At 35.7% G+C, this 27,036-nt stretch overlaps 1 protein-coding gene across 7 annotated transcripts in view; it reads left to right on the top strand.

Moving 5' to 3' along the window:
- The window catches only part of LOC138316228 (kinesin-like protein KIFC3), a 112,003-nt gene that overhangs the window by 59,581 nt on the left and 25,386 nt on the right, over positions 1-27,036 (top strand). For 6 of the 7 annotated variants that reach the window (XM_069257825.1, XM_069257826.1, XM_069257827.1 and 3 more), the window contains exons 5-9: positions 16,522-16,610; positions 23,844-24,027; positions 24,415-24,710; positions 25,003-25,155; positions 25,570-25,773. In XM_069257825.1, the coding sequence (XP_069113926.1) occupies positions 16,522-16,610; positions 23,844-24,027; positions 24,415-24,710; positions 25,003-25,155; positions 25,570-25,773 (926 nt within the window). Of the gene's footprint in view, positions 1-2,660; positions 3,503-16,521; positions 16,611-23,843; positions 24,028-24,414; positions 24,711-25,002; positions 25,156-25,569; positions 25,774-27,036 lie in introns of those variants that run through there. The other variant, XM_069257829.1, reaches the window with a different exon arrangement.

Below are 27,036 nucleotides of genomic sequence, written 5' to 3'. Positions count from 1 at the left end.
TACATAATTATTATACCTAATCATTAATTAATTAAGTAAAAATTATTGTACCTACATTCAATTATTAAAACATTATAACAATTTATATACATTTTACAAATTATTAACAAATGTCAATTAATAGTATTACACTCATTAAAATTATTGTAGGAAAAATTTATACCTACAAAATCAACACAATAATTATACATACACTCAATATTATTATACACTCAATTATAACACAAATTATTAACACAATTATCTAATTAATTACCTAATTCTAAATTTTAAACATAATTGATTACATAATGCGCATCAATTATAACCTACATTTATACCTAATTCAATATTAAACACAATTATACCTACATTCTCAATTTAAACACAATAATTTACATACACACTAAATTAAACACAATTATACATACACTCAATTATTAACACAAAATTATCACCTACACACATTCATATTATTAACAACTACAATTATACCCTACACTAAATTATTAACACAACATTTATACCTACATTTATTAACACACAATTATATACCTACAACTCAAATTATAACAATGACAATTAATACCTACACTTCAATTAATAACACATAGCATCTTTAAGGTTCTAATTAAATTACATATATAAAGGGACAATTCAGTGAGGCTAATTCGTTACATAATCATTAAGCAAAATATGACATAAATGTATTGTTCTACATCCCTTATGAAACATATGACAAGAAATAGTGACAAATTCCACAACATTGTTAAAGATGCTCCACCGCCGACAAATAGTATTTTTTCACTTTTAAAAACAGGAGCAGACGATTTAGTATCTTTCTTCAGTTACAAAAGTTACTTACTTTACACCATTACTACCATTGGAAAGTTTGAGCTTCTAATTTTACCTCAAGTTAAAAATATGAAAAATAATTAATTGCAATCCCGAAAAAATTCCGTACTACTATATCCTATATGGAATGAATTACTGAATGCGCATGTACCAAAGGCAAAATAAATTATTTTATGTTATTTTTTGTGTTAATTAGACTATTATATACACGATTAAACACCAATTATTGTTCAAATGATGAATATCATTTATGCTCTGTCGGCGGTGGAGCATCTTTAAGTATTTTGATTAATACCATTGAAATTCCAAATCGTTGATCAATACGATTAAGCAGGTACAACATGTACGCTGTACCCTTATATTACCCGAGTCAAAGTCACACACGTTAAACAAATGCAATACATAACCACTGAGGACTTGATGAAATTATTTTTAGACAAGAACATGCATCTAATAATGTTAACACAACTGTAAGAGCGTTTTGAGTAGTTCTAGACAAAAAATTCTTTACTGCACAGGCAAGGGTCATGGTTCGGCATACAAGGCTATGTGTAATGGCGATTGAACATTTCACATACATTTGACTACTGTGGGCTTTTCTGACATATCACAGTTAAACTAACTAATCTAATTACCATTAGAACTGGTTTGTTTCCGAAATTTGTGCAAGTATTTATGTTCTCTTAGACCGAATTGTCCCTTTAAGTATGTGTGTGTGTGAAGTATTTACACATAAATGTAAATAATTTCTAACTTCAATTTATTTTCAAAATAGATTTCATTAGGTATCCTATTTCATGTGTAGCTGCATTTGTATAAGCCATGTTTATGTAAAAGTAGATGAACACATAAAGATTGACTCTATATATTTCATTTTCCCTTTCAATATACTTAACATAAATATTAAAATTTGCACACTAGACAAATATGATTGATGGAAAAGTACGAGTATTTCATATTTCTTTCTTTTGGGCGTGGTAGAATTTCAGAGGTATGACCACCTACACAGGTAGCAAGACAGATTATTGTACAGGTGACAGGTATAAAATGTAATCAAGGCCTAGTTGATCTGTAGGTACACATAGGTATAGCAATATACTAAATCCCATGATAAAGTTTGTAGGGCTGATGATATGGTTTCTAATAGTCGCTCTGGTCATAGAATTAAGTTTGAACTTTCGGCATCTTGAAGATTTTATTACATGAGTTTTGAGTTTGTACTTTTAAAATCAGAGATCATCACATATGATCATCATGTGTTTGAAGACTATGTGAACTGTGATGTTCTTTGTATATAGAGCTGAGGTTAAGCTTTTACATCTGTAAATAGCGTACAGGTGATATATTACTATGACTGTTTTTATGCATCTAATCTGCAGTTTAATGTGTCATTATGGGCCCTATCATGGGTCCATTTTTATGTGTATCCACCATCAAGGTTGTTAGAACCGGTCAGGTGTAACCAGTCTTCAGTACAGACCTTTAGCCAGCTCTGATAGCCATCTGATAACTTTTATTTGTGCCCTTTATATTCAGTAGCCTAATTTGCCCTTACCTGACGACAGTGCAAAGTAAACTTCTCTGCTACTTAAAACCTCGTTACAATAACCCCCAGTAGATGCTTCGTGCATGAACAGTTTTTAGTTCCATAGTGGAATTGACGAGTACATGAAGGTGACATTTAGCCTTAAATTAACACACGTCAGGTTAGATTTACAGCGATACAACATTGTCCTCTTGAGGTGCATTGACAAAAGGATGAATTTTTGAGCTGATAAAACCATTTGAAGTCTTGCCTTTAAGTAACGTTCCAGTTAGAAATTTTTCTACTCACGGTTTAAGAGCTTTGTCAAGACTATACTGTGTATATATAACTGTAAGCTGTTCACTACGATGTCTTTACCTTGCGGAGGCCGGTGAAATCTGTGTTTTAAATTTAACATTGAGGATTTTAACTTGTGGATGATTGTAGAATTTGTGTGTGTAAAAACTACCCAATTCACCAGAATACAAACAAGGAAGATTTATCTGTTCAAGGCAAGACTGTCACTAACAGAAATTTGGGTGATTTTTGTATTTTACAGTATTGTTGATGTGTATTTAAGGAAAGTGTTGTATTGATGTGACTCGTGTGCAAATACCTAGTGTATTTTGGATGTAACGGAGGCTGCATCCTATAGAGGGTTTGAAGGATACAATCTGGCATCAAAATACATTTCAAGTATTTCTTGATGATGGTGATGATAAATTATTTCAGTTGATGTTGCGTCTGTTTAACTTGAGTTGACATCTCCTAAGAAGAGAACTCATTGTGAAGAGTTAGAGAGTATATAACTATAGGCTGTTGGTCTGGACTCTACATGTCTGGAACTATTTTTTTGAATGAAAAGCTATGGATGTAAGCAGACGGCCGTTTTCCAGACAAAATTGCAATGTTCTGCCATGTGTGTTACCACCATGTAACCCTATTGAACTGTGTGTGTGAGGGTCCGTACAGACTTGGCTGCAGTGGAATCAATTATAGTCACAAACATGTTAGTGACTATACGACATACAGGACTATGTTTTTGTAATCATAAGTACAAGGATAGGAGTACTCAACAGAGGCTCTACATATTTAGCAACGGACCGGAGCTTGGACACAAGAATGACTCTATCGATGGCTCAGGTTAGTCGGGGCTGGGGCTGTGGAGGTTAGTCGGGGCTGGGGCTGTGGAGGTTAGTCGGGGCTGGGGCTGTGGAGGTTAGTTGGGGCTGGGGCTGTGGAGGTTAGTCGGGGCTGGGGCTGTGGAGGTTAGTTGGGGCTGGGGCTGTGGAGGTTAGTCGGGGCTGGGGCTGTGGAGGTTAGTCGGGGCTGGGGCTGTGGAGGTTAGTCAGGGCTGGAGCTGTTGAGGTTAGTCGGGGCTCGGGCTGTGGAGGTTAGTCGGGGCTCGGGCTGTGGTTAGTCGGGGCTCGGGCTGTGGAGGTTAGTCGGGGCTGGGACTGTGGATATGGGGTCTAATAGGGGACAAATGAGCTTATTCTGTGCAGCACTTTCTTTATTAGTAAAATTGATCAGAATTTGTCGCATACAGAATTGGAAGTGGTCTTAACAGGAATGTTAACAACCATTATCAATGAGATATTACATCATTCCATTACATAATCAATTGCCTTAGCTTATGTTCTAACAGACCATTGTATTTTCCTCCATGCTACAGTATTTTACATTGCTGTTGAGATGTCACCTTGTGTATATAAGACAATTTCTATTGCGATCAGCTTGTTAATTTTGTTAATACCATAAAATCCTGCTGATAAATTAAGTGTGAATTAAACCTGGAGATGCCATAGATGTTGCTCTTCCTGCTGATCATTGTGTAAATTATTTGACAAAACTGTAATTAGATCCTGACGCAGCATTTCCAACGAAGCTTTGTTTATTAATTACCGAGGGTTTGTTTATACCTTGCTTATACAATGGTGTGTTTGTGACTTCATTGCCAGTCATATAACTTATTTATTATTCACACACTGTTGATCTGGGAAATGATTTATTAACGACTGTAATGATCAAAACATTGAAATTTTAATTATTCCACATGTCATTCATAAGTTTCATATTTTCATTTTAATTAATGCACTGAAAACAAATGTCCATTATTGTTATTTATTTGAGGTACAGCAAAACCTGTTTATAACGAACACTCTTACAATAAATTCATGGTTCCGATGTAGTTATTATCATTCCCTGTCAAGTTTTATATAAAATGTCTTCAATGTGTATAATGAACCATGTTTATCATGAAGTGATTTTGTTAGTCCCCAGAGGTTTGTTATAGCTGTGTTTTCCGGTATTTTTTAAATGGAATACCGTAATTGTTTTTGTTTGACAGGATGTAGAAAGGTCACATTTTCCTTTCCCAGACGTGTAAAGTAATCAGAATTCAATGTCATTTGAATGACATTTGATGTTCACAATTTTTAGGTCATCTGACCCGATTATTATCATTGTGCACCGTCCGTCGTTGTGCGGCATGCGCCATGTGTCGTGCGACATGCATAATATTTTCATTTAAATGACTTCTTCTCAATAACTAAAAAGCTCTGGATTCTCATATTGGGCCTGCAGCATGCTGGGATAAAGGCCTATCAAATTTGTTCAAATGAATGGCCTTGGCCTTCATTCAAGGTCACATGGGTCAAATAGGTGAAAATCTTTAAATGACTTCTTGTGAATAACTAAGAGATCTAGAGACCTGTTATTGGGTCTGTGACATGCTGGGATAAAGGGCTACCAAGTTTGTTCAAACAAATCACCTTGACCTTCATTCAAGGTCACAGGGGTCAAATAGGCTAAAATCTCAAAACAACTTCTTGTGAATAACTAATAGGCTTAGAGACCTTATGTTGGGCATGTGATTTGCTGGGATGAAGGACTACCAATTTTGTTCAAATGAATGATGTTGACCTTCATTCAAGGTCACAGGGATCAAATAGGCGAAAATATTTTATATGACTTCTTGTAAATAAGTAATTATATAAAAGGCCTAGAGACTGGATATTGGACTTGTAGCATGGTGGGGATCAAGGTACCTTCATTCATGGATTAGTTCATCAAATATATCAGAACATGAACTTCTTCTATCAAGAGTTTTTAGCGTCCGGCGTACATCCGTCTGTCCGTCCGTCTATCAACAATTGACTTCTTCTCCATAACCGCTGGTCAGAATTCAACAAAATTTGACTGGTAGCATCCTTATGGGTTACTGACTAAAAATTTTACAAATGATGGGGCTGACCCCCCAGGGGCCTGAGGGGCGGGGCCAAGAGGGGTCAATTTGGCTATTTCCTTATAAATGACTTCCCCTCTGCATGGGATAGCACTCATAATGCAATGGTAGCATCCTTATAGGGTGGGGATTTAAAATTGTACAAATGATGGGGCTGACCCCCCAGGGGCCGGAGGGGTGGGGTCAAAAGCGGTCAATTTGGCTATTTTCATATAAACGACTTCTTCTTTGAAACTAAGCATGAGATAGCACTCATAATGCAATGGTAGTATCCTTATAGGGTAGGGATTCAAAATTGTACAAATGAAGGGGCTGACCACCCCCCGGGGGCCTGAGGGGCAGGGTCAAAAGGGGTCAGTTTGGCTATTTCCATATAAACGACTTCTTCTCTGAAACTAAACATGGGATAGCACCCATAATGCAATTGTAGTATCCTTATAGGATGGGGATTCAAAATTGTACAAATGATTGGGCTGACCCCCCCTGGGGGCCTGAGGGTCGGGGTCAAAAGGGGTCAATTTGGCTTTTCTATATAAACGACTTCTTCTCTGAAACCAAGCGGCGTGGGATAGCACTCATAATGCAATGGTAGCATTCTTATAGGGTTGGGATTCAAAATTGTACAAATTATTGTCTTACCCCCTGGGGGCCTGAGGGGCAGGGTCAAAAGCGGTCAATTTGGCTATTTCAATATAAATTTCTTCTTCTATGCAACTGAGCATGGGAGAGCACTCATAATACAATGGTAGCATCCTTATAAGGTGGGGATTCAAAATTGTAAAATGATGGGGCTGACCCCCTGGGGGCCTGAGGGGTGGGGTTAAAGGGGTCAATTTAGCTATTTCCATATAAATGACTTCTTCTTTGCAACTGAGTATAGGAGAGCACTCATAATGCAATGGTACCATCCATATAAAGCGAGGATTCAAAATTGTACAAATGATGGGCCCGACTCCACAGGGGCCTGAGGGGTGGGGTCAATAGGGGTCAATTTGCTATTTCCATCTGAACTTCTTTTCTGCAACTAAGTATGGGATAGCACTCATAATGCAATGGTAGCATCCTTATAGGGTGGGGATTCAAAATTGTACAAATGATAGGGCCTTAGGCGCGGGGCCAAAAAGGTTAATTAGGCTACTACTTCCTCTCCGAAACTATGAATTGGATAGCATATTTGTATGGTATCTATGGTCAATTTGGCTATTTCAATATAAATTACTTCTTCTATGCAACTGAGCATGGGAGAGCACTCATAATACAATGGTATCATCATTATATGGTTGGGATTCAAAATTAAACAAATCATGGGGTCAATTTGTCTTTGTGATTTTTGAATCACTAATTACTCAATTTACAGAATTACTCAAAGAAATAAAACCAAGTGAGTGATACAGGCCCTCTGGGCCTCTTGTTTTTGTTGCCTTAATTGTTTGCCACTACAATATTCTTTGAGGTGTTGTATTTTGCCAATATTCAAATGAGTTAAGGCCTATGGGCTCTTGTTTGTCATAAAGTTGTGTAGAACAAAAATGATTCATACACACGCAATGATTAAAAGTTTTGAGATTATTTGCTTTACATTGGACACTGATTGTTGATTACACTGAATAAGGACGATTATTGATACCCGACAACAATGTAATCCCATCATGGGTCTACAATTTAAAACTCTGAAGAATATCTTATATTCCTAAATGTGCTAAGTGGCTTTAAAACACTAGCAACCATACAATGGCAGTTTGTCAATCATCAAGTAGAAGGCAATTTTATCAAACGATATTTAAAGTTGAATTTCACTGAAATCAATGAACAGATTATGAACCAAGCCTGTTAACATTTTACTTTCTGATATCACCTGATGATAGTGACAGTCCTAAGTATACTGTAGGCGTTCATATATCAAGTCTTCTCTCATTCACACTTGATATTATATTAAATATCTGAAGTAGGTTTGGCGTAACAGGGGCTACTCACTCACAACTAACAATATAACAAACGTTATGTATAAACCAAAATTTAATCTTACACATTAAATTATCATTTTATACATAACTCAAAACAGGAAAGGATGTTGACTGTTTATTGATGGATTGAGTGGTTATCAGAAACCATAAAACAAATCTTTGGCGTAACAGGGGCTACTCACTCACAACTAACAATATACAAAAAACTGCTTGACTCTGTAGGAAAAGAGAAGCAGAACAACATACAAGAACCGCTTGACTCAGTAGGAAAGAGAAGTAGACAAGCCTTAAGAATTTAGTAGCTGGTGGCTAAATTTCGGAGCAAACTTGACTTCTGTAAGTTGCTGAGAAGACCCTTGACTCTGAATCGAAGCGAATCATGAGAAGCGACTTGACTCAACATGAAGAAGTTTGACCAGGACAAACTTGACTCCCAAAAGCAGCTAAAGAAAGCCCTTGACTCTGAGTTAAAATGACAGTCACTCATGAGAAGCGCTTTGACTTGTGCAGGAGAAGTTTAACCTCTTATAAAGCTACATATATATACAAAACAAACTAAAATTTGTTTTTCAGTATAAATCATATAAACAAGTATATATAAGAAAATAAAAATTCTATTGGGGGGAAAATTCCCCGAGAATTTAAAGCCAAAAAGGAATGAGTAAGATTATTGCGAGTGAGTGCCCCAACTTTTAAACTCTAGGAATAATTCTACATTTGCTATTCAAACAATAAAAATTTCTTGCTTGTTTAAATTCTGATTGCTTAAATCAGTTTTTAAACAACCACACAAACTGTCTCCTTTAATTGGTGTGTTAAAATCAATGAATTATTTGCTATGCTGGAATTGGTATCTAACATCCTCCCCCAGTAGAGACCTGTGGTAATAGAATTGTTGTTGATCATGATTGCTACGAATACAAGTACTGTAATTTCATCAAAAGCTGTGTTTTACAAATCATTTTCCAAGAGTTTTCTCCAACTTTGCAATGATTGTGAACTGTGAAAACAATATCAAAACTGAGTCTTGAGTTTTCGGTATGGATTAATTTAATAAAAAACATAACATATACAGTACTTTTCTTTCCATTTTGCTAAATCATATTTATCTTCAATCATCATGTAGTTTGAATTTCAATATTACAAGGAAAAAGTTTTAAATAGAATGTATTTGAAGTATTTTTGAAAATGAACTTTAATTTTAAAAGGGTTGATAATAAAAATGATGGATCACAAAGAAATTTGTGGTCAATTAATAGTGTAGGTAAGCACTTTAAGATGAAGTATGGATGTTTATTGATCTGAGTTCAGATATCAGAGATTTACTCGTGTAATTATCCTTGAAGGATACAGATTCCTGTTCACTGACCAGCTGAATCATTTGTGATTATAGGTAATGTCAGTTTCAATGGTACTTCACAGCTGTGTCAAATGATAGAGAAAAATTTAAATAGCTTAAAAAAGATGTAAAACCAGTGGTGTTATCAGATATATAACCCATGACATTCAGTAATTTTGCATTTTCCTGGATTCTACATGATACTCTCTTAACTTTATATTCCTTGTGAATATTTGTATATATTTTCCCATTATGATTGAAAGTCTTCATAAATACAATTGAACCTTGTCAGATTTCACTTGTAAAGATTTTTTTTTTTTTTTAATATTTAGTTGATTACCACTGAACTAGTATGCTTATTATATCCCCTGCAACAAAGTTAGGGGGTGAGTGGTATACTGGATTCCAGTGTTCCATAAATGTGATTGTCAGTCAGTCGGTCTTTCGACACAGTGATTGACCGACTACTCTTAAACTTCAGGATTTTTTTTTCAACTACACTTATTAGCAATAACCCTTATACAATATCGATCTGCTGAATCTATATCTCTTTTAATAATTGTTCCACTTTGTCACAAAACTACACTATACCAGAGGGATTTCAAGGAAACTTGCTGGCAGTAATCCTTATACAGTGAATATACATTTATATTTGAACTGTTCAACTGTTAAGGGGAGAGGGGTGTTATAAGTTGGCCCCCCTGGACAATAGTTCTAGTTAACTTTGACAACTCATAACACATAAATCATATGATTTCCAAGACCACACTTTTCCATTTAAAACTTTTTGAGACTGGATATTCGTCTTGGATTAGGGAACATTTTTCTTGTAGTATATTAAAATAAATGGATACTTCATGAGTATGGACTTAGGGACTTGCGAAGGGTTTTATCTGGTGTTGAAGTGAAGAAAATTGGTGTGCTATGAATGAAGAGTAAATGATCTGGCCTACTTATGTTACTGATTAGAACTCTGTTTATTCAAGTTTATTGTCAACAGTCCTTCCATTTCACTAGATATTTGTGTTCTAGTGCAACTTGCACATTTGCCAAACTAAGCATGTTTGGAGTGTCAAAGGGAGGAAATAATCAATATTAACACTCCCCCATATCAGCCATTAATATATGGTTGCTATCCTTTACTTGGTAGTCCTAGCATGTCTCGCACAACGACCAGACCGGTGTGCCCTCCCACACATACCTGCTACACCAAGTCTACCATTGGCAATTATCTTATTTGTATGACAATTAAATGTTTGAGGTCCTCACAGTAAGGGAAAAATCAGTCATGTATACTAACAGAAATTCTTGTGAAATATCAGTGTAATGACTTAATATTTCTTTATCAGAGATCTACAAGGTGTTATATTTCAGTTTGGAAAATGGAAATTGTAGTTGCATATTTCCTATGAAAAAACAATTTATCAATGTTTAGCATGTAGTTGAGGTATTTGACATTCTACTATTTGATCTCTCTCTCTGGATTATCAGTGAGCATGTAGTTGAGGTATATGACATTCTACTATTTGATATCTCTCTGGGTCATCAGTGAGAGTGTAGCTGAGGTATTTGACATTCTACTATTTGATCTCTCTCGGGGTTATCAGTGAGCATGTAGTTCAGGTGTCTGACATTGGTCTATTTGACCTCTCTCTCTCTGGGTCATCAGTGAGAGAGTAGTTGAGGTATTTGACATTCTACTATTTGACCTCTCTCTCTGGGTCATCAGTGAGAGTGTAGTTGAGGTATTTGACATTCTACTATTTGACCTCTATCTGGGTCATCAGTCAGAGTGTAGTTGAGGTGTCTGATATTGGTCTATTTGACCTCTCTCTCTCTGAGTCATCATGATCAGTGAGAGAGTAGTTGAGGTGTCTGACATTCTACTATTTGATCTCTCTCTGGGTTATCAGTGGGCATGTATTTGAGATATTTGACATTCTACTATTTGATCTCTCTCTGGGTTATGATCAGTGAGCATGTAGTTGAGGTATATGACATTCTACTATTTGATATCTCTCTGGGTCATCAGTGAGAGTGTAGCTGAGGTATTTGACATTCTACTATTTGATCTCTCTCTGGGTTATCAGTGACATGTAGTTGAGGTGTCTGACATTGGTCTATTTGACCTCTCTCTCTCTCTCTCTCTGGGTCATCAGTGAGAGAGTAGTTGAGGTATTCGACATTCTACTATTTGACCTCTCTCTCTGGGTCATCAGTGAGAGTGAAGTTGAGGTATTTGACATTCTACTATTTGACCTCTCTCTGGGTCATCAGTGAGAGTGTAGTTGAGGTGTCTGACATTGGTCTATTTGACCTCTCTCTGGGTCATCATGATCAGTGAGAGAGTAGTTGGGGTATTTGACATTCTACTATTTGACCTCTCTCTCTGGGTCATCAGTGAGAGTGTAGTTGAGGTGTCTGACATTCTACTATTTGATCTCTCTCTCTGGGTTATCAGTGAGCATGTAGTTGAGGTGTCTGACATTCGTCTATTTGATCTCTCTCTGGGTTATCAGTGATCATGTTATTGAGGTGTCTGACATTCTACTATTTGATTTCTCTCTCTGGGTCATCAGTGAGAGTGTAGTTGAGGTATTTGACATTCTACTATTTGATCTGTCTTTCTGGGTCAACATGACACAGTGAGCATGTAGTTGAGGTATTTGACATTCTACTATTTGATCTCTTTCTGGGTCATCAGTGAGCATGTATTTGAGGTATTTGACATTCTACTATTTGACCTCTCTCTGGGTCAACAGTGAGCATGTAGTTGAGGTGTCTGACATTGGTCTATTTGATCTCTCTCTGGGTCATCAGTGAGAGTGTAGTTGAGGTGTCTGACATTGGTCTATTTAATCTCTCTGGGTCATTAGTGAGAGTGTAGTTGAGGTGTCTGACATTCTACTATTTGATCTCACTCTCTCTCTGGGTCATCAGTGAGCATGTAGTTGAGGTATATGACATTCTACTATTTGATCTCTCTCTCTGGGTCATCAGTGAGAGTGTAGTTGAAGTATATGACATTCTACTATTTGATCTCTCTCTGGGTCATCAGTGAGCATGTAGTTGAGGTGTCTGACATTGGTCTATTTGACCTCTCTCTGGGTCATCAGTGAAAGTGTGGTTGAGGTGTCTGACATTCCACTATTTGACCTCTCTCTCTGGGTTATCAGTGAGAGTGTAGTTGAGGTGTCTGACATTGGTCTATTTGATCTCATTCTGGGTCATCAGTGAGTGTAGTTGAGGTGTCTGACATTCTACTGTTTGATCTCTCTCTGGGTTATCAGTGAGCATGTATTTGAGGTATTTGACATTCTACTATTTGACCTCTCTCTGGGTCATCAGTGAGCATGTAGTTGAGGTGTCTGACATTCGTCTATTTGACCTCTCTCTCTCCTTCTCTGGGTCATCAGTGAGAGTGTAGTTGAGGTATTTGACATTCTACTATTTGATCTCTCTCTCTGGGTTATCAGTGAGCATGTAGTTGAGGTATATGACATTCTACTATTTGATATCTCTCTGGGTCATCAGTGAAGGTGTAGTTGAGGTATTTGACATTCTACTATTTGATCTCTCTCTGGGTCATCAGTGAGCATGTAGTTGAGGTGTCTGACATTGGTCTATTTGACCTCTCTCTGGGTCATCAGTGAGAGTGTAGTTGAGGTGTCTGACATTGGTCTATCTGATCTCTCTCTCTCTGGGTCATCAGTGAGAGTGTAGATGAGGTGTCTGACATTCTACTATTTGATCTCTCTCTCTCTCTCTCTCTGGGTGATCAGTGAGCATGTAGTTGAGGTATATGACATTCTACTATTTGACCTCTCTCTGGGTCATCAGTGAGAGTGTAGTTGAGGTGTCTGACATTGGTCTATTTGATCTCTCTCTGGGTCATCAGTGAGTATAGTTGAGGTGTCTGACATTCTGCTATTTGATCTCTCTCTGGGTTATCAGTGAGCATGTATTTGAGGTATTTGACATTCTACTATTTGACCTCTCTCTGGGTCATCAGTGAGCATGTAGTTGAGGTGTCTGACATTCGTCTATTTGACCTCTCTCTCTCTGGGTCATCAGAGAGAGTGTAGTTGAGGTATTTGACATTCTACTATTTGATCTCTCTCACTGGGTTATCAGTAAGCATGTAGTTGAGGTATATGACATTCTACTATTTGATATCTCTCTGGGTCATCAGTGAAGGTGTAGTTGAGGTATTTGACATTCTACTATTTGATCTCTCTCTGGGTCATCAGTGAGCATGTAGTTGAGGTGTCTGACATTGGTCTATTTGACCTCTCTCTGGGTCATCAGTGAGAGTGTAGTTGAGGTGTCTGACATTCTACTATTTGACCTCTCTCTCTGGGTTATCAGTGAAAGTGTAGTTAAGGTGTCTGACATTGGTCTATTTGATCTCTCTCTGGGTCATCAGTGAGAGTGTAGTTGAGGTGTCTGACATTCTACTATTTGATCTCTCTCTCTCTCTGGGTGATCAGTGAGCATGTAGTTGAGGTATATGACATTGGTCTATTTGATCTCTCTCTGGGTCATCAGTGAGTGTAGTTGAGGTGTCTGACATTCTACTATTTGATCTCTCTCTGGGTTATCAGTGAGCATGTATTTGAGGTATTTGACATTCTACTATTTGACCTCTCTCTGGGTCATCAGTGAGCATGTAGTTGAGGTGTCTGACATTCGTCTATTTGACCTCTCTCTCTCTCTCTCTCTCTCTGGGTCATCAGTGAGAGTGTAGTTGAGGTATTTGACATTCTACTATTTGATCTCTCTCTCTGGGTTATCAGTGAGCATGTAGTTGAGGTATATGGCATTCTACTATTTGATATCTCTCTGGGTCATCAGTGAAGGTGAAGTTGAGGTGTCTGACATTGTTCTATTTGATCTCTCTCTGGGTCATCAGTGAGAGTGTAGTTGAGGTGTCTGACATTCTACTATTTGATCTCTCTCTCTCTCTCTCTTTGGGTCATCAGTGAGCATGTAGTTTAGGTATATGACTTTCTACTATTTGACCTCTCTCTGGGTCATCAGTGAGAGTGTAGTTGAGGTGTCTGACATTGGTCTATTTGATCTCTCTCTGGGTCATCAGTGAGAGTGTAGTTGAGGTATCTGACATTCTACTATTTGATCTCTCTCTGGGTTATCAGTGAGCATGTATTTGAGGTATTTGACATTCTACTATTTGACCTCTCTCTGGGTCATCAGTGAGCATGTAGTTGAGGTGTCTGACATTCGTCTATTTGATCTCTCTCTGGGTTATCAGTGATCATGTATTTGAGGTATTTGACATTCTACTATTTGACCTCTCTCTCTCTGGGTCATCAGTGAGAGTGTAGTTGAGGTGTCTGACATTGGTCTATTTGATCTCTCTCTGGGTCATCAGTGAGAGTGTAGTTGAGGTATTTGACATTCTACTATTTGACCTCTCTCTCTCTCTCCCTGGGTCATCAGTGAGAGTGTAGTTGAGGTATCTGACATTCTACTATTTGATCTCTCTCTCCCTGGGTCATCAGTGAGAGTGAAGTTGAGGTATTTGACAATCTACTATTTGACCTCTCTCTCTCTGGGTCACCAGTGAGAGTGTAGTTGAGGTGTCTGACATTCGTCTATTTGATCGATCTCTCTGGGTCATCAGTGAGAGTGTAGTTGAGGTATTTGACATTCTGCTACTAGCTCTCCATATTACCTTGTGTGTCAGAATGGTCATGTGGATAAAGTTTCTGATTATTTCTTGTACATCTCTATCTCTCAAGATCATGGTGGTTGAAGGTGTTTATATGGTGTCTGACATTTCTTAAGTTCTCTACATCTAGGTTACACATTCAAGGATGTGTTATTAATGCCAAACTTTTCACATCCATGAATTATCAGATATTGATCCAATTTTAAATAAAATATGAAAATAAAAACCTACAGAATCAATTTATTCCATCATTGTCAAGGTAAATTTCAAGAGATATGTCCTAACTTGATGATGTTATTATCACCATGACGACCGGACACATGACTGAATCTAACAGGTTAATTATAACTCTCTTGATGATCAATATCAGATACTATGATCTCTTGCCATGAATGTATTAATACTAACTAACTATTTATACCTGAAAAGGAGCCTGTATCCTGTTATCCAGTGATGTGCACTGCAGATCATGATTGGACACATATCATTTCAACATGGGTGTGTGGGACAGACATTATATGAAATAAATAAAGGGTGCTTCAGAGGAAAATTGTACACTGTTTATCAAATAATGATAAATGGATTCCTAATAAAAATGTTGAGAAAAAAAAACATTATTTTGGCCAGATTGTGAAACGATTTCATAGAAATATTTTGACAAGCAATAAGAACCACTATAGCTGAATGGTTAAGGTGTCTGACCTGAAGTGAATTGATCTTAAAATTCTATTCAACTGGTAACTTTAGTGTTTGGAGCAGGTAGAGAAAAGAAATTGTCTAAATTTTTTGAATTGGGGATAAGATATGAATTATTCTACAAGTGTATAGCTGAACATTGAAAATGAGAAGGGGAGAAATGATACATGTATCTGTTTGTAAACAGCAGGTGTCTAGGGGAGAAATGATACGTGTATCTGTTTGTAAACAGCAGGTGTCTAGGGGAGAAATGATACGTGTATCTGTTTGTAAACAGCAGGTGTCTAGGGGAGAAATGATACGTGTATCTGTTTGTAAACAGCAGGTGTCTAGGGGAGAAGTGATACAGGTATCTGTTTGTAAACAGCAGGTGTCTAGGGGAGAAATGATACAGGTATCTGTTTGTAAACAGCAGGTGTCAAGGGGAGAAATGATACAGGTATCTGTTTGTAAACAGAAGGTGTCTAGGGGAGAAATGATACAGGTATCTGTTTTTAAACAGCAGGTGTCTAGGTGAGAAATGATACGTGTATCTGTTTGTAAACAGCAGGTGTCTAGGGGAGAAATGATACAGGTATCTGTTTGTAAACAGCAGGTGTCTAGGGGAGAAATGATACAGGTATCTGTTTGTAAACAGCAGGTGTCTAGGGGAGAAATGATACAGGTATCTGTTTGTAAACAGCAGGTGTCTAGGGGAGAAATGATACAGGTATCTGTTTGTAAACAGCAGGTGTCTAGGGGAGAAATGATACAGGTATCTGTTTGTAAACAGCAGGTGTCTAGGGGAGAAATGATACAGGTATCTGTTTGTAAACAGCAGGTGTCTAGTATGTCCCTTACAGAATAAAGGTTTTAGTATAAACCACATGTATGCTAAGCAGTTGATGATTAACATTAAGCATTACTGCATGACATATTTAATTTGCTACACTTGCATGTGTAAATATGTCACACCCACTACTACAGATCTCCACTTAATGCCATTATATATGATCAATAAAAAATTTAATGTTTTCTACAGTAACATGCATAAAACGATTTTTGCTGTTGCCATGAAAACAATCAAATTTATGTTTAAAATCACAGTTTAAATATCAGGAAATGGTGATGTTACAGCACTCTCTACAATGATCATGTAAAAATAAAACCATCTATATATTATTGCTAGTCTATAGTAGTACATTGTCTGCCGGTATATAAAATGGTATATCTTTTTTTTTACAGCTAATATTTCCCTGGTGGAGTACCGTGCCTTACAGCGTGAGTTGGATGAAAGAAATGTACAGCGGGATGAGCTCTTATTCAAAGTCAAGGTAACGCATTAAATGATGTTTTATACAAGTCAAGGTAACGCATTAAATGATGTTTTATACAAGTCAAGGTAACGCATTAACTGATGTTTTTTATACAAGTCAAGGTAACGCATTAAATGATGTTTTATACAAGTCAAGGTAACGCATTAACTGATGTTTTATATACAAGTCAAGGTAACGCATTAACTGATGTTTTATACAAGTCAAGGTAACACATTAACTGATGTTTTATATACAAGTCAAGGTAACGCATTAACTGATATTTTATATACAAGTCAAGGTAACACATTAACTGATGTTTTATACAAGTCAAGGTAACACATTAACTGATGTTTTATACAAGTCAAGGTAACACATTACCTGATGTTTTATATACAAGTCAAGGTAACACATTAACTGATGTTTTATATACAAGTCAAGGTAACACATTAACTGATGTTTTATATACAAGTCAAGGTAACACATTAACTGATGTTTTATACAAGTCAAGGTAACACATTAACTGATGTTTTATATACAAGTCAAGGTAACACATTAACTGATGTTTTATATACAAGTCAAGGTAACACATTAACTGATGTTTTATATACAAGTCAAGGTAACACATTAACTGATGTTTTATATACAAGTCAAGGTAACACATTAACTGATGTTTTATATACAAGTCAAGGTAACACATTAACTGATGTTTTATATACAAGTCAAGGTAACACATTAACTGATGTTTTATATACAAGTCAAGGTAACACATTAACTGATGTTTATATACAAGTCAAGGTAACACATTAACTGATGTTTTATATACAAGTCAAGGTAACACATTAACTGATGTTTTATATACAAGTCAAGGTAACACATTAACTGATGTTTTATATACAAGTCAAGGTAACACATTAACTGATGTTTTATATACAAGTCAAGGTAACACATTAACTGATGTTTTATATAAGTCAAGGTAACACATTAACTGATGTTTTATATACAAGTCAAGGTAACACATTAACTGATGTTTTATATACAAGTCAAGGTAACACATTAACTGATGTTTTATATACAAGTCAAGGTAACACATTAACTGATGTTTTATATACAAGTCAAGGTAACACATTAACTGATGTTTTATACAAGTCAAGGTAACACATTAACTGATGTTTTATATACAAGTCAAGGTAACACATTAACTGATGTTTTATATACAAGTCAAGGTAACACATTAACTGATGTTTTATATACAAGTCAAGGTAACACATTAACTGATGTTTTATACAAGTCAAGATAACACATTAACTGATGTTTTATACAAGTCAAGGTAACACATTAACTGAAGTTTTATATACAAGTCAAGGTAACACATTAACTGATGTTTTATACAAGTCAAGGTAACACATTAACTGATGTTTTATATACAAGTCAAGGTAACACATTAACTGATGTTTTATACAAGTCAAGGTAACACATTAACTGATGTTTTATATACAAGTCAAGGTAACACATTAACTGATGTTTTATATACAAGTCAAGGTAACACATTAACTGATGTTTTATATAACACATTAACTGATGTTCAAGGTAACACATTAACTGATGTTTTATACAAGTCAAGGTAACGCATTAACTGATGTTTTATATACAAGTCAAGGTAACACATTATTGATGTTTTATATACAAGTCAAGGTAACACATTAACTGATGTTTTATATACAAGTCAAGGTAACACATTAACTGATGTTTTATACAAGTCAAGGAAACACATTAACTGATGTTTTATACAAGTCAAGATAACACATTAACTGATGTTTTATACAAGTCAAGGTAACACATTAACTGATGTTTTATATACAAGTCAAGGTAACACATTAACTGATGTTTTATATACAAGTCAAGGTAACACATTAACTGATGTTTTATACAAGTCAAGGTAACACATTAACTGAAGTTTTATATACAAGTCAAGGTAACACATTAACTGATGTTTTATATACAAGTCAAGGTAACACATTAACTGATGTTTTATACAAGTCAAGATAACACATTAACTGATGTTTTATACAAGTCAAGGTAACACATTAACTGATGTTTTATATACAAGTCAAGGTAACACATTAACTGATGTTTTATATACAAGTCAAGGTAACACATTAACTGATGTTTTATACAAGTCAAGGTAACACATTAACTGATGTTTTATACAAGTCAAGGTAACACATTAACTGATGTTTTATACAAGTCAAGGTAACACATTAACTGATGTTTTATATACAAGTCAAGGTAATGCATTAACTGATGTTTTATATACAAGTCAAGGTAACACATTAACTGATGTTTTATATAACACATTAACTGATGTTTTATATACAAGTCAAGGTAACACATTAACTGATGTTTTATATACAAGTCAAGGTAACACATTAACTGATGTTTTATATACAAGTCAAGGTAACACATTAACTGATGTTTTATATACAAGTCAAGGTAACACATTAACTGATGTTTTATATACAAGTCAAGGTAACACATTAACTGATGTTTTATATACAAGTCAAGGTAACACATTAACTGATGTTTTATATACAAGTCAAGGTAACACATTAACTGATGTTTTATATAAGTCAGTAACAGAACACATTAACTGATGTTTTATATACAAGTCAAGGTAACACATTAACTGATGTTTTATATACAAGTCAAGGTAACACATTAACTGATGTTTTATATACAAGTCAAGGTAACACTTAACTGATGTTTTATATACAAGTCAAGGTAACACATTAACTGATGTTTTATATACAAGTCAAGGTAACACATTAACTGATGTTTTATATACAAGTCAAGGTAACACATTAACTGATGTTTTATATACAAGTCAAGGTAACACATTAACTGATGTTTTATATACAAGTCAAGGTAACACATTAACTGATGTTTTATATACAAGTCAAGGTAACACATTAACTGATGTTTTATATACAAGTCAAGGTAACACATTAACTGATGTTTTATATACAAGTCAAGGTAACACATTAACTGATGTTTTATATACAAGTCAAGGTAACACATTAACTGATGTTTTATATACAAGTCAAGGTAACACATTAACTGATGTTTTATATACAAGTCAAGGTAACACATTAACTGATGTTTTATATACAAGTCAAGGTAACAATATGATGTATACACATCAGTAACACATAACTGATGTTTTTATACAAGTCAAGGTAACACATTAACTGATGTTTTATATACAAGTCAAGGTAACACATTAACTGATGTTTTATATACAAGTCAAGGTAACACATTAACTGATGTTTTATATACAAGTCAAGGTAACACATTAACTGATGTTTTATATACAAGTCAAGGTAACACATTAACTGATGTTTTATATACAAGTCAAGGTAACACATTAACTGATGTTTTATATACAAGTCAAGGTAACACATTAACTGATGTTTTATATACAAGTCAAGGTAACACATTAACTGATGTTTTATATACAAGTCAAGGTAACACATTAACTGATGTTTTATATACAAGTCAAGGTAACACATTAACTGATGTTTTATATACAAGTCAAGGTAACACATTAACTGATGTTTTATATACAAGTCAAGGTAACACATTAACTGATGTTTTATATACAAGTCAAGGTAACACATTAACTGATGTTTTATATACAAGTCAAGGTAACACATTAACTGATGTTTTATATACAAGTCAAGGTAACACATTAACTGATGTTTTATATGCAATTATGCATACTTTGTACTTCCATATATTAGGTTCATCCTACATTAAATAAAGCATCATTCTAACTTATCAGCTAACAATACATTCAACTTACCTTGAAAACATCCAAATGTGTATTGTTTAGTAATGTGGACTTGTCTGTTCAAACAAAAACAGTAGTATGTAGAATGTGCAAGCACTCGTTAAATTCTTTTATAGGAGGATAAGTGAACTTGATGTGCTTGTTCCTCTCAAGTCAGTAGTGAAAATCAACAGATAATATCAATTAACCATTATTCCCATCATAAAATAGATGGAATCAGGGTGAAATATCATTCAACAACAATGTTTTAATTGGGGTCAGTATAATCAGAAAGGAGAGCGAGAGTGATTAACTATACAAATCAGTTTGGACATGTATAGAGAAATTCTCAGTTGTGATTGTATTGTGCTTTACAGTTTCTGAAGTATGATTTAATAATCAATATTTGTATACAGATTCTGATGTAAGAATGGAAATCATGTTATATTCACACTGATACAATTAAGAATGCCAATTGGATTCCAATAAATGTTGTGATTCCTTCCCTGTTTCAAGGATTCAGGAAGCTTTGTCAGCCATGAAGTCTGGGGGAGGGAGCAGTGTGTGTATGGTACTGTAGTGGTGTTGCATCTCTCTCCTGTCCTGCACTCTCTCTCTCTCTCCCATGCAGCATTACACCGTCTGGGCAGGCACTTATGTGTGCAAGCCATCGGATATGTATAGGATATAGACTTAGGTCTGGCCAGACAGGTCTTCTGCCATCAGTAGTGAGATAAGGCTGTTTGTATATTATGTATTGACAGTGTCTTCTCTTAGTCGCTCATATATCACTTGAATCTGTGTTCCAATGATGTAACAATGATCCCCAGAACACAGTTACATATCAGACAAGCATCTCCCGAAACAATGAACAGTGAAATAGATAATAAATCATTTTGTTATATAACTGACAAAACAATACTTAAGGAATAGTAACAATGAGATTAATGGTAGCAGATCCTCTTCAGTTACACCATCACGCAGCATCTCAGATAACAGTAGAAATAACGTGTCCTTCTCTGAATCTCAACAATTTATTGAAGTGAATTTTCAATCTGATTAGAGTTTTAAGACTTGTTATTCTGGTTTTCTACTGTAGATTGGTGAATCATGCTGTATTTAATGTGTGGTAGAATTGATTTCTGTATTACATCTGTATTGTTTCCCAAGCATTAGAAATCAGATACAGTAGGGAAATACTGAGAGATATCCACCTTTGTGCTTTTAATGTTTATAGATTGGCACCAACCTTAAATAATCTGAAATGTGATTATCTAACTTCTGATGATGGTAGAGCTGGGAATATGTTTAAAGTAGAGATTTCTCACAGTCATGATGTTTTATAACACTGCTGGATTTTATACACTGGCATACGATGATGCCACTGGAATGAACCTGAATAGTTCAGAATGGAGTGTTTTTGAAGTTAAGCAAAGACCAATGAATTAAGAAATTAAACAGGGGGTTAGACTTACTGTTAATGAATTTCAATGCTTTAAATTGATTGTAGTATTATGTCAGTTGTAAAATGTTCTTTTTCAATTCCCATCTCACAAAGCTGTTTTGTAATGGTAAGTTCTTTTAATACACTTTTCTTGGGACTGGTTTTTTAAGAATACATTTCTCTCAGTGCTGGGAAGTTTTCATTTCCATTGCTACATAAGCCACCAAATTTAAAGATGGTTCCAGGAAAGATAGATCAACACTTACTTTTCCTCAGGGGAGTCTAACATTTTAAGCAGCGTGGTACACATAAGTCTAGCTTTGTATTGAGAAATTCTGTACAATTCTAGTCCCTTGTGATCAGAGCTAATAATGGAAGTGCACAACCAACTGGAATAGCTCTCCACTAATAACATCAAGCACTTAAAACACCTGTGAACGGATATTTTCCAGTTGGGATAATTTTTATGTTACATGCTAATGATAATCATAAGTATACCGGTAACTTAAATAGTGGAGGAAGACTGCATGGAGTTCATAGAGAAAATCCAACCTGTATTTTACCAATATCTATTTATATGGGTCTTGGAATGAAAAGAAAACATCAATAGGCGATTGAGAATAATTGATAGAATAGCCGTCAACTTCAACCACTTATACTGGTTGTTCTGCATGAAAAATTATAAACAATGGGGCAAATTGAAATGGCAATTTTTCTACCACTTAAATAATGCTATTAGAATGAAATCAGTATGGAGTTTGTGTTGTGATGATCAGTGGGACAAGGTTTCCACTCGTAGGATTATAGATTGTAGTCCATTGTGGATTCACTTGTTTCTAGTTGTTTGTCAGGGTTTCTCTCTGTGACCTCTGACTTTACTTCACAATTAAACCCCAGACTCATCCTTTACTTGCCTCATAGGCTGTTTAGCCAGAAACAAGGTATATCATATATATATGTGACTTTTTTTTCCTACAATGCATCATCTAAAAGTACTCTTGAATTCTGCCTCAACTTACTTCCTTGTTTCTGCCATTGAAGGAAATCTATTACCATACTTGTACTTAAAAAGATTGAACTATTACAGTGTATACCGTATACTGTATATTGATCCATCATTCTTGAGAGTATTCTTTTAGAATACCTAATACTGATTGTTGATCCTCCATCGTAATGACTAGACATCCCACTATACATTAAATGTTTCCATCCCGTTTCATTGTTTAGGTCTATTTTTCCTGTAAAGGATATGAGGTGTCTGAAATGACATGTTGCCACATTTAAATATAGGCTATAATGTTTCAGCAACAAAAGTCTTCCTATTGATTCTGGAGGCTTTCCATGTGTATGTCACAGGCATTGGGGCTATAAGTAAGGATGGATGGTATTATGTGTTGTAGTTCTAAGAAGTAAAATTTTGTGATTCTGTAACAGAATCAGATTGATAAACATCTCAACACAATTAATACAGAATTTATAAAGAGGACAAGAGAGATAATAATATACTGACTGTAAGAGAAGACTTATTGTGTGAAATTTGGAACTTTCAGATAATATGTATATAGTTATAGCGACTGAGATTTATTATGTGATAACATATCTATTTTCTCTGACTAAAACTTCAATTTTGTAGCTCCAATTTAATCAATATGTGCAGTTGGTGTATGAATTAATTAGTTTGTGAGTACATGTACATACTGCCAAGGAAGGGCCAAATTTATGGGATGCAATATTGGGCTGATACACCAGGAAATCTACAGAATTCACACACAATCATGCTTGGATTTTGAAGCCCACATTTCAGTTTCCAAAACTTAATTGTTTGATTAAAAATTTAAAATGTTAAGAATTTAGTTGCCATAAGAGGTATGTCTTCAAACAAATTGGAAAGATTTACTTTTGCATGGCCAGTGGCAGTATGTAATTCTGTAAGCATTGGTAATCTTCAATACTGACTTTAGGTTATACTTGATTTTTGCAGACCTTGACTGACAAGACAAAGCATTACAAGTTACGGCTGGAGAGGGAGGAGAGCACAAAGAGACAACATATGAAGATCCTGTGTAAAACCCAGGAGACACAACTCCAGGAGAAAGAAAACCTGATCACAAACCTACAAGGACTACTGGAGGAGAATGAGGCTAGGGTACAGCAGCTGGAGCAAGGTAAATAGTCATGGAAACAATCTATGTAGTCATGGTAACAGCTATGTAGTCATAGAAACAAGCTATGAAGTCATGGAAACAAGCTATGTAGTCATGGAAACAAGCTTTGTTGTTTTAGAAACAAGCTGCACTACTATAGAACTAAGTGATGTCACCATGGAAAAAGGCTATGTTATCATTGAATGATAGTATGTAAAGCTAAGAAAATTAGGCAGGCATTAATAATAGGAGGGGTTAAACAGGAACAGAATGAAATTGTTATGAAAACAATATAATAAGGTATATAGAAATCATTTTCGAGATCCATAAAATGTTTTGGTATTCCAACTTAAATTAGAAATGAAAATCTGATGAGTTGTATATGTTTATTATATATTTGTGCTCTAGGTCCAGTGAAATGCCGCCCCCTGGGAGACAACAACATCTCTCATACAGGGAGTGGTACCACATTGAGACTTATTGAGGAGGTTAAGCGACTCCAGGGGGAGAAAGTGGACCTCACTCGCCAACTTGAGGAACAGTTACAGCTCAGTGTAACCCCGATTCTGGAGCACAAAGATGTTGGGCCAGAACTCGGGGGCAGGGGAGGCGACTCTAGTCTGAACCTGGCAAAAACTGTAGCAGACCTTCAAAAAGAGAACCGTGACCTCCGAGATACCATAGATAAACTCCAAAGTGGACAGGTAGGTGTGTCAGACAGTGACCTCCGAGACGCTTTATGTTGGGTGCTGTTCTGTAAGTCTATTTAACAAATCAAAATAAAATCTCATTGAACGATGGCTTTGTGTTGTAACTGATGTCAACAATGAATGCATGTTACTATAGTTTTTAGTTGGCATAGGTTTAGAAAGAGAATGACTCTATGTGAAAGGCAAAAATCACAGATGATAAATATAACCCCTGTGAGATGTTGCATTGTATTAGTCAATTATTATTATTCTGTCTTATTGAGACTTTCTTGGTTTGATGTTACAGTCCTCGGACACTGGACCCTGTACTACTGACACTGAGAAACAGGTGGCCAAACTGCAGGGAGACAATGACCGTCTGCAGGAGGAACTGACCGACCTAAGACAGGTGTACAGTCAGTCGACAGACATGGTCAAACAGAGTGCCAAGGAGTACCAGGTAAGCAGAGCTGTTGCCTTCTAAAAGGTGGGGTCAGCACTTTAATGGTGTTACAATTTAGGGATAGGAATTCTGTAAACCAACTTATTTTACAGATATGAATGAATCGCAAAAATTAATTACCACAAAAAGGTGTATAGGTACAGTAAACCATAGGACTCTTAACACCCAACCATACCACATATATAACTTATCTGTAATTTTCTTGAATCATTCTAAATCATGAATCATTCTAAATCAAACTTTTTTTTTTAAATGTGCTTAGTGAAAATATGAATAATGGAGTTTTAACATATAATTGAATTTGTATATAATTTTAGTAGTAAACCTAAAAGATTTAAATAAGAAACTTCCAGGAAAGACAAGTCTAAAACATGGTCTTGATATTGAAATTGAATATGCCCTTTATCACAGCAACTTGACGAGGAAATATCCAAACTACATCAGAAGATCACTAGCCTGGAGAAGCAGCTGGAGGGGAAGTCAGAGGAGCTCACCAGTCTACAAAACAAACACCGTCAGGAGCAGACAACTCTCAGAGACGAAAGTCAGGCCACAGCTCGTAAAATGAGGGAGCTACAAGCGGAGTTGACTGCATTACATGCTAAGGAGCCAGAGGTAAAGCTTACAAACCTCAGACAGATCTGTCCACTCTCTGTTGTACTCTTCACATGTATCTTCACAATTTTATGGTAGATTGGAATATTCCTGTCACATCGGTAGTTTTAGGGGAAAAAGTTAAGTAAGTAAATTATAACTTGAAATTTCACCTCTAGTCTGCCAATCTTTAAATAACACGATTTTACTCTATGTAAAATTGTCTTCTCTAAAAAGCATTCATTTGTCACTTGCCCTTCACAAAACAATGGAACTTTTATCAGGTTAGAAATGTGAATCTCTGCTCACTGAAAAAAAATCTACTGGAACAATATATACTGCTTTATTCTCTGATATTTCTATCTAAATTTCTTTGTGAATAAGATTCTCAGTATATTTAATTGAAAAAAGTTTTTGGTTATTATATTGGACTGTATTTACTTGTAGGTAGTCAGTTTAGTTATTACATTGGACTGTCTTTACTTGTAGGTAGTCAGTTTAGTTATTACATTGGACTGTCTTCACTTGTAGGTAGTCAGTTTAGTTATTACATTGGACTGTCTTCACTTGTAGGTAGTCAGTTTAGTTATTACAATGGACTGTATTTACTTGTAGGTAGCCAGTTTAGTTATTACATTGGACTGTATTTTTAGCCCACCATCATCAGATGGTGGGCTATTCAAATCGCCCTGCGTCCGTGGTCCGTCATCCGTCGTCTGTCCGTAAACAATGCTTGTTATCACTATTTCTGAAAAACTGCTGCAGGGATTTTGTTCAAACTTCACATGGAGGGTCCCCTTGGTCCATATTTGTGCCATACAGATTTTGAGGCTGATCTGAAAAACAAGATGGCCACCAGGCAGCCATCTTTGATTTTGGCATTTGAAGTTTGTTATCGATATTTCTTGAGAACTACTGAAGGGATTTTGTTCAAACTTCACATAGAAGTTACCCTTGGTCCCTAGTTGTGCCATACAGATTTTGAGGCTGATCGGAAAAACAAGATGGCCGCCAGGCAGCCATCTTTGATTTTGGCAGTTGAAGTTTGTTATCGATATTTCTTGAGAACTACGGAAGGGATTTCGTTCAAACTTCACATGGAGGTTACCCTTGGTCCCTAGTTGCGCCATACAGATTTTGAGGCTGATCGGAAAAACAAGATGGCCGGCAGCCATCTTTAATTTTGGCAGTTGAAGTTTGTTATCGATATTTCTTGAGAACTACTGAAGGAATTTTGTTCAAACTTCACATGGAGGTTACCCTTGGTCCCTATTTGTGCCATAC

Source organism: Argopecten irradians, chromosome 2 (genome assembly GCF_041381155.1).
Source record: "Argopecten irradians isolate NY chromosome 2, Ai_NY, whole genome shotgun sequence".
Classification (NCBI taxonomy): Eukaryota; Metazoa; Mollusca; class Bivalvia; order Pectinida; family Pectinidae; genus Argopecten; species Argopecten irradians.
The sequence above is the reverse complement of the archived record's forward strand: the minus strand, read 5'-3'. Positions and strand labels throughout refer to the sequence as shown.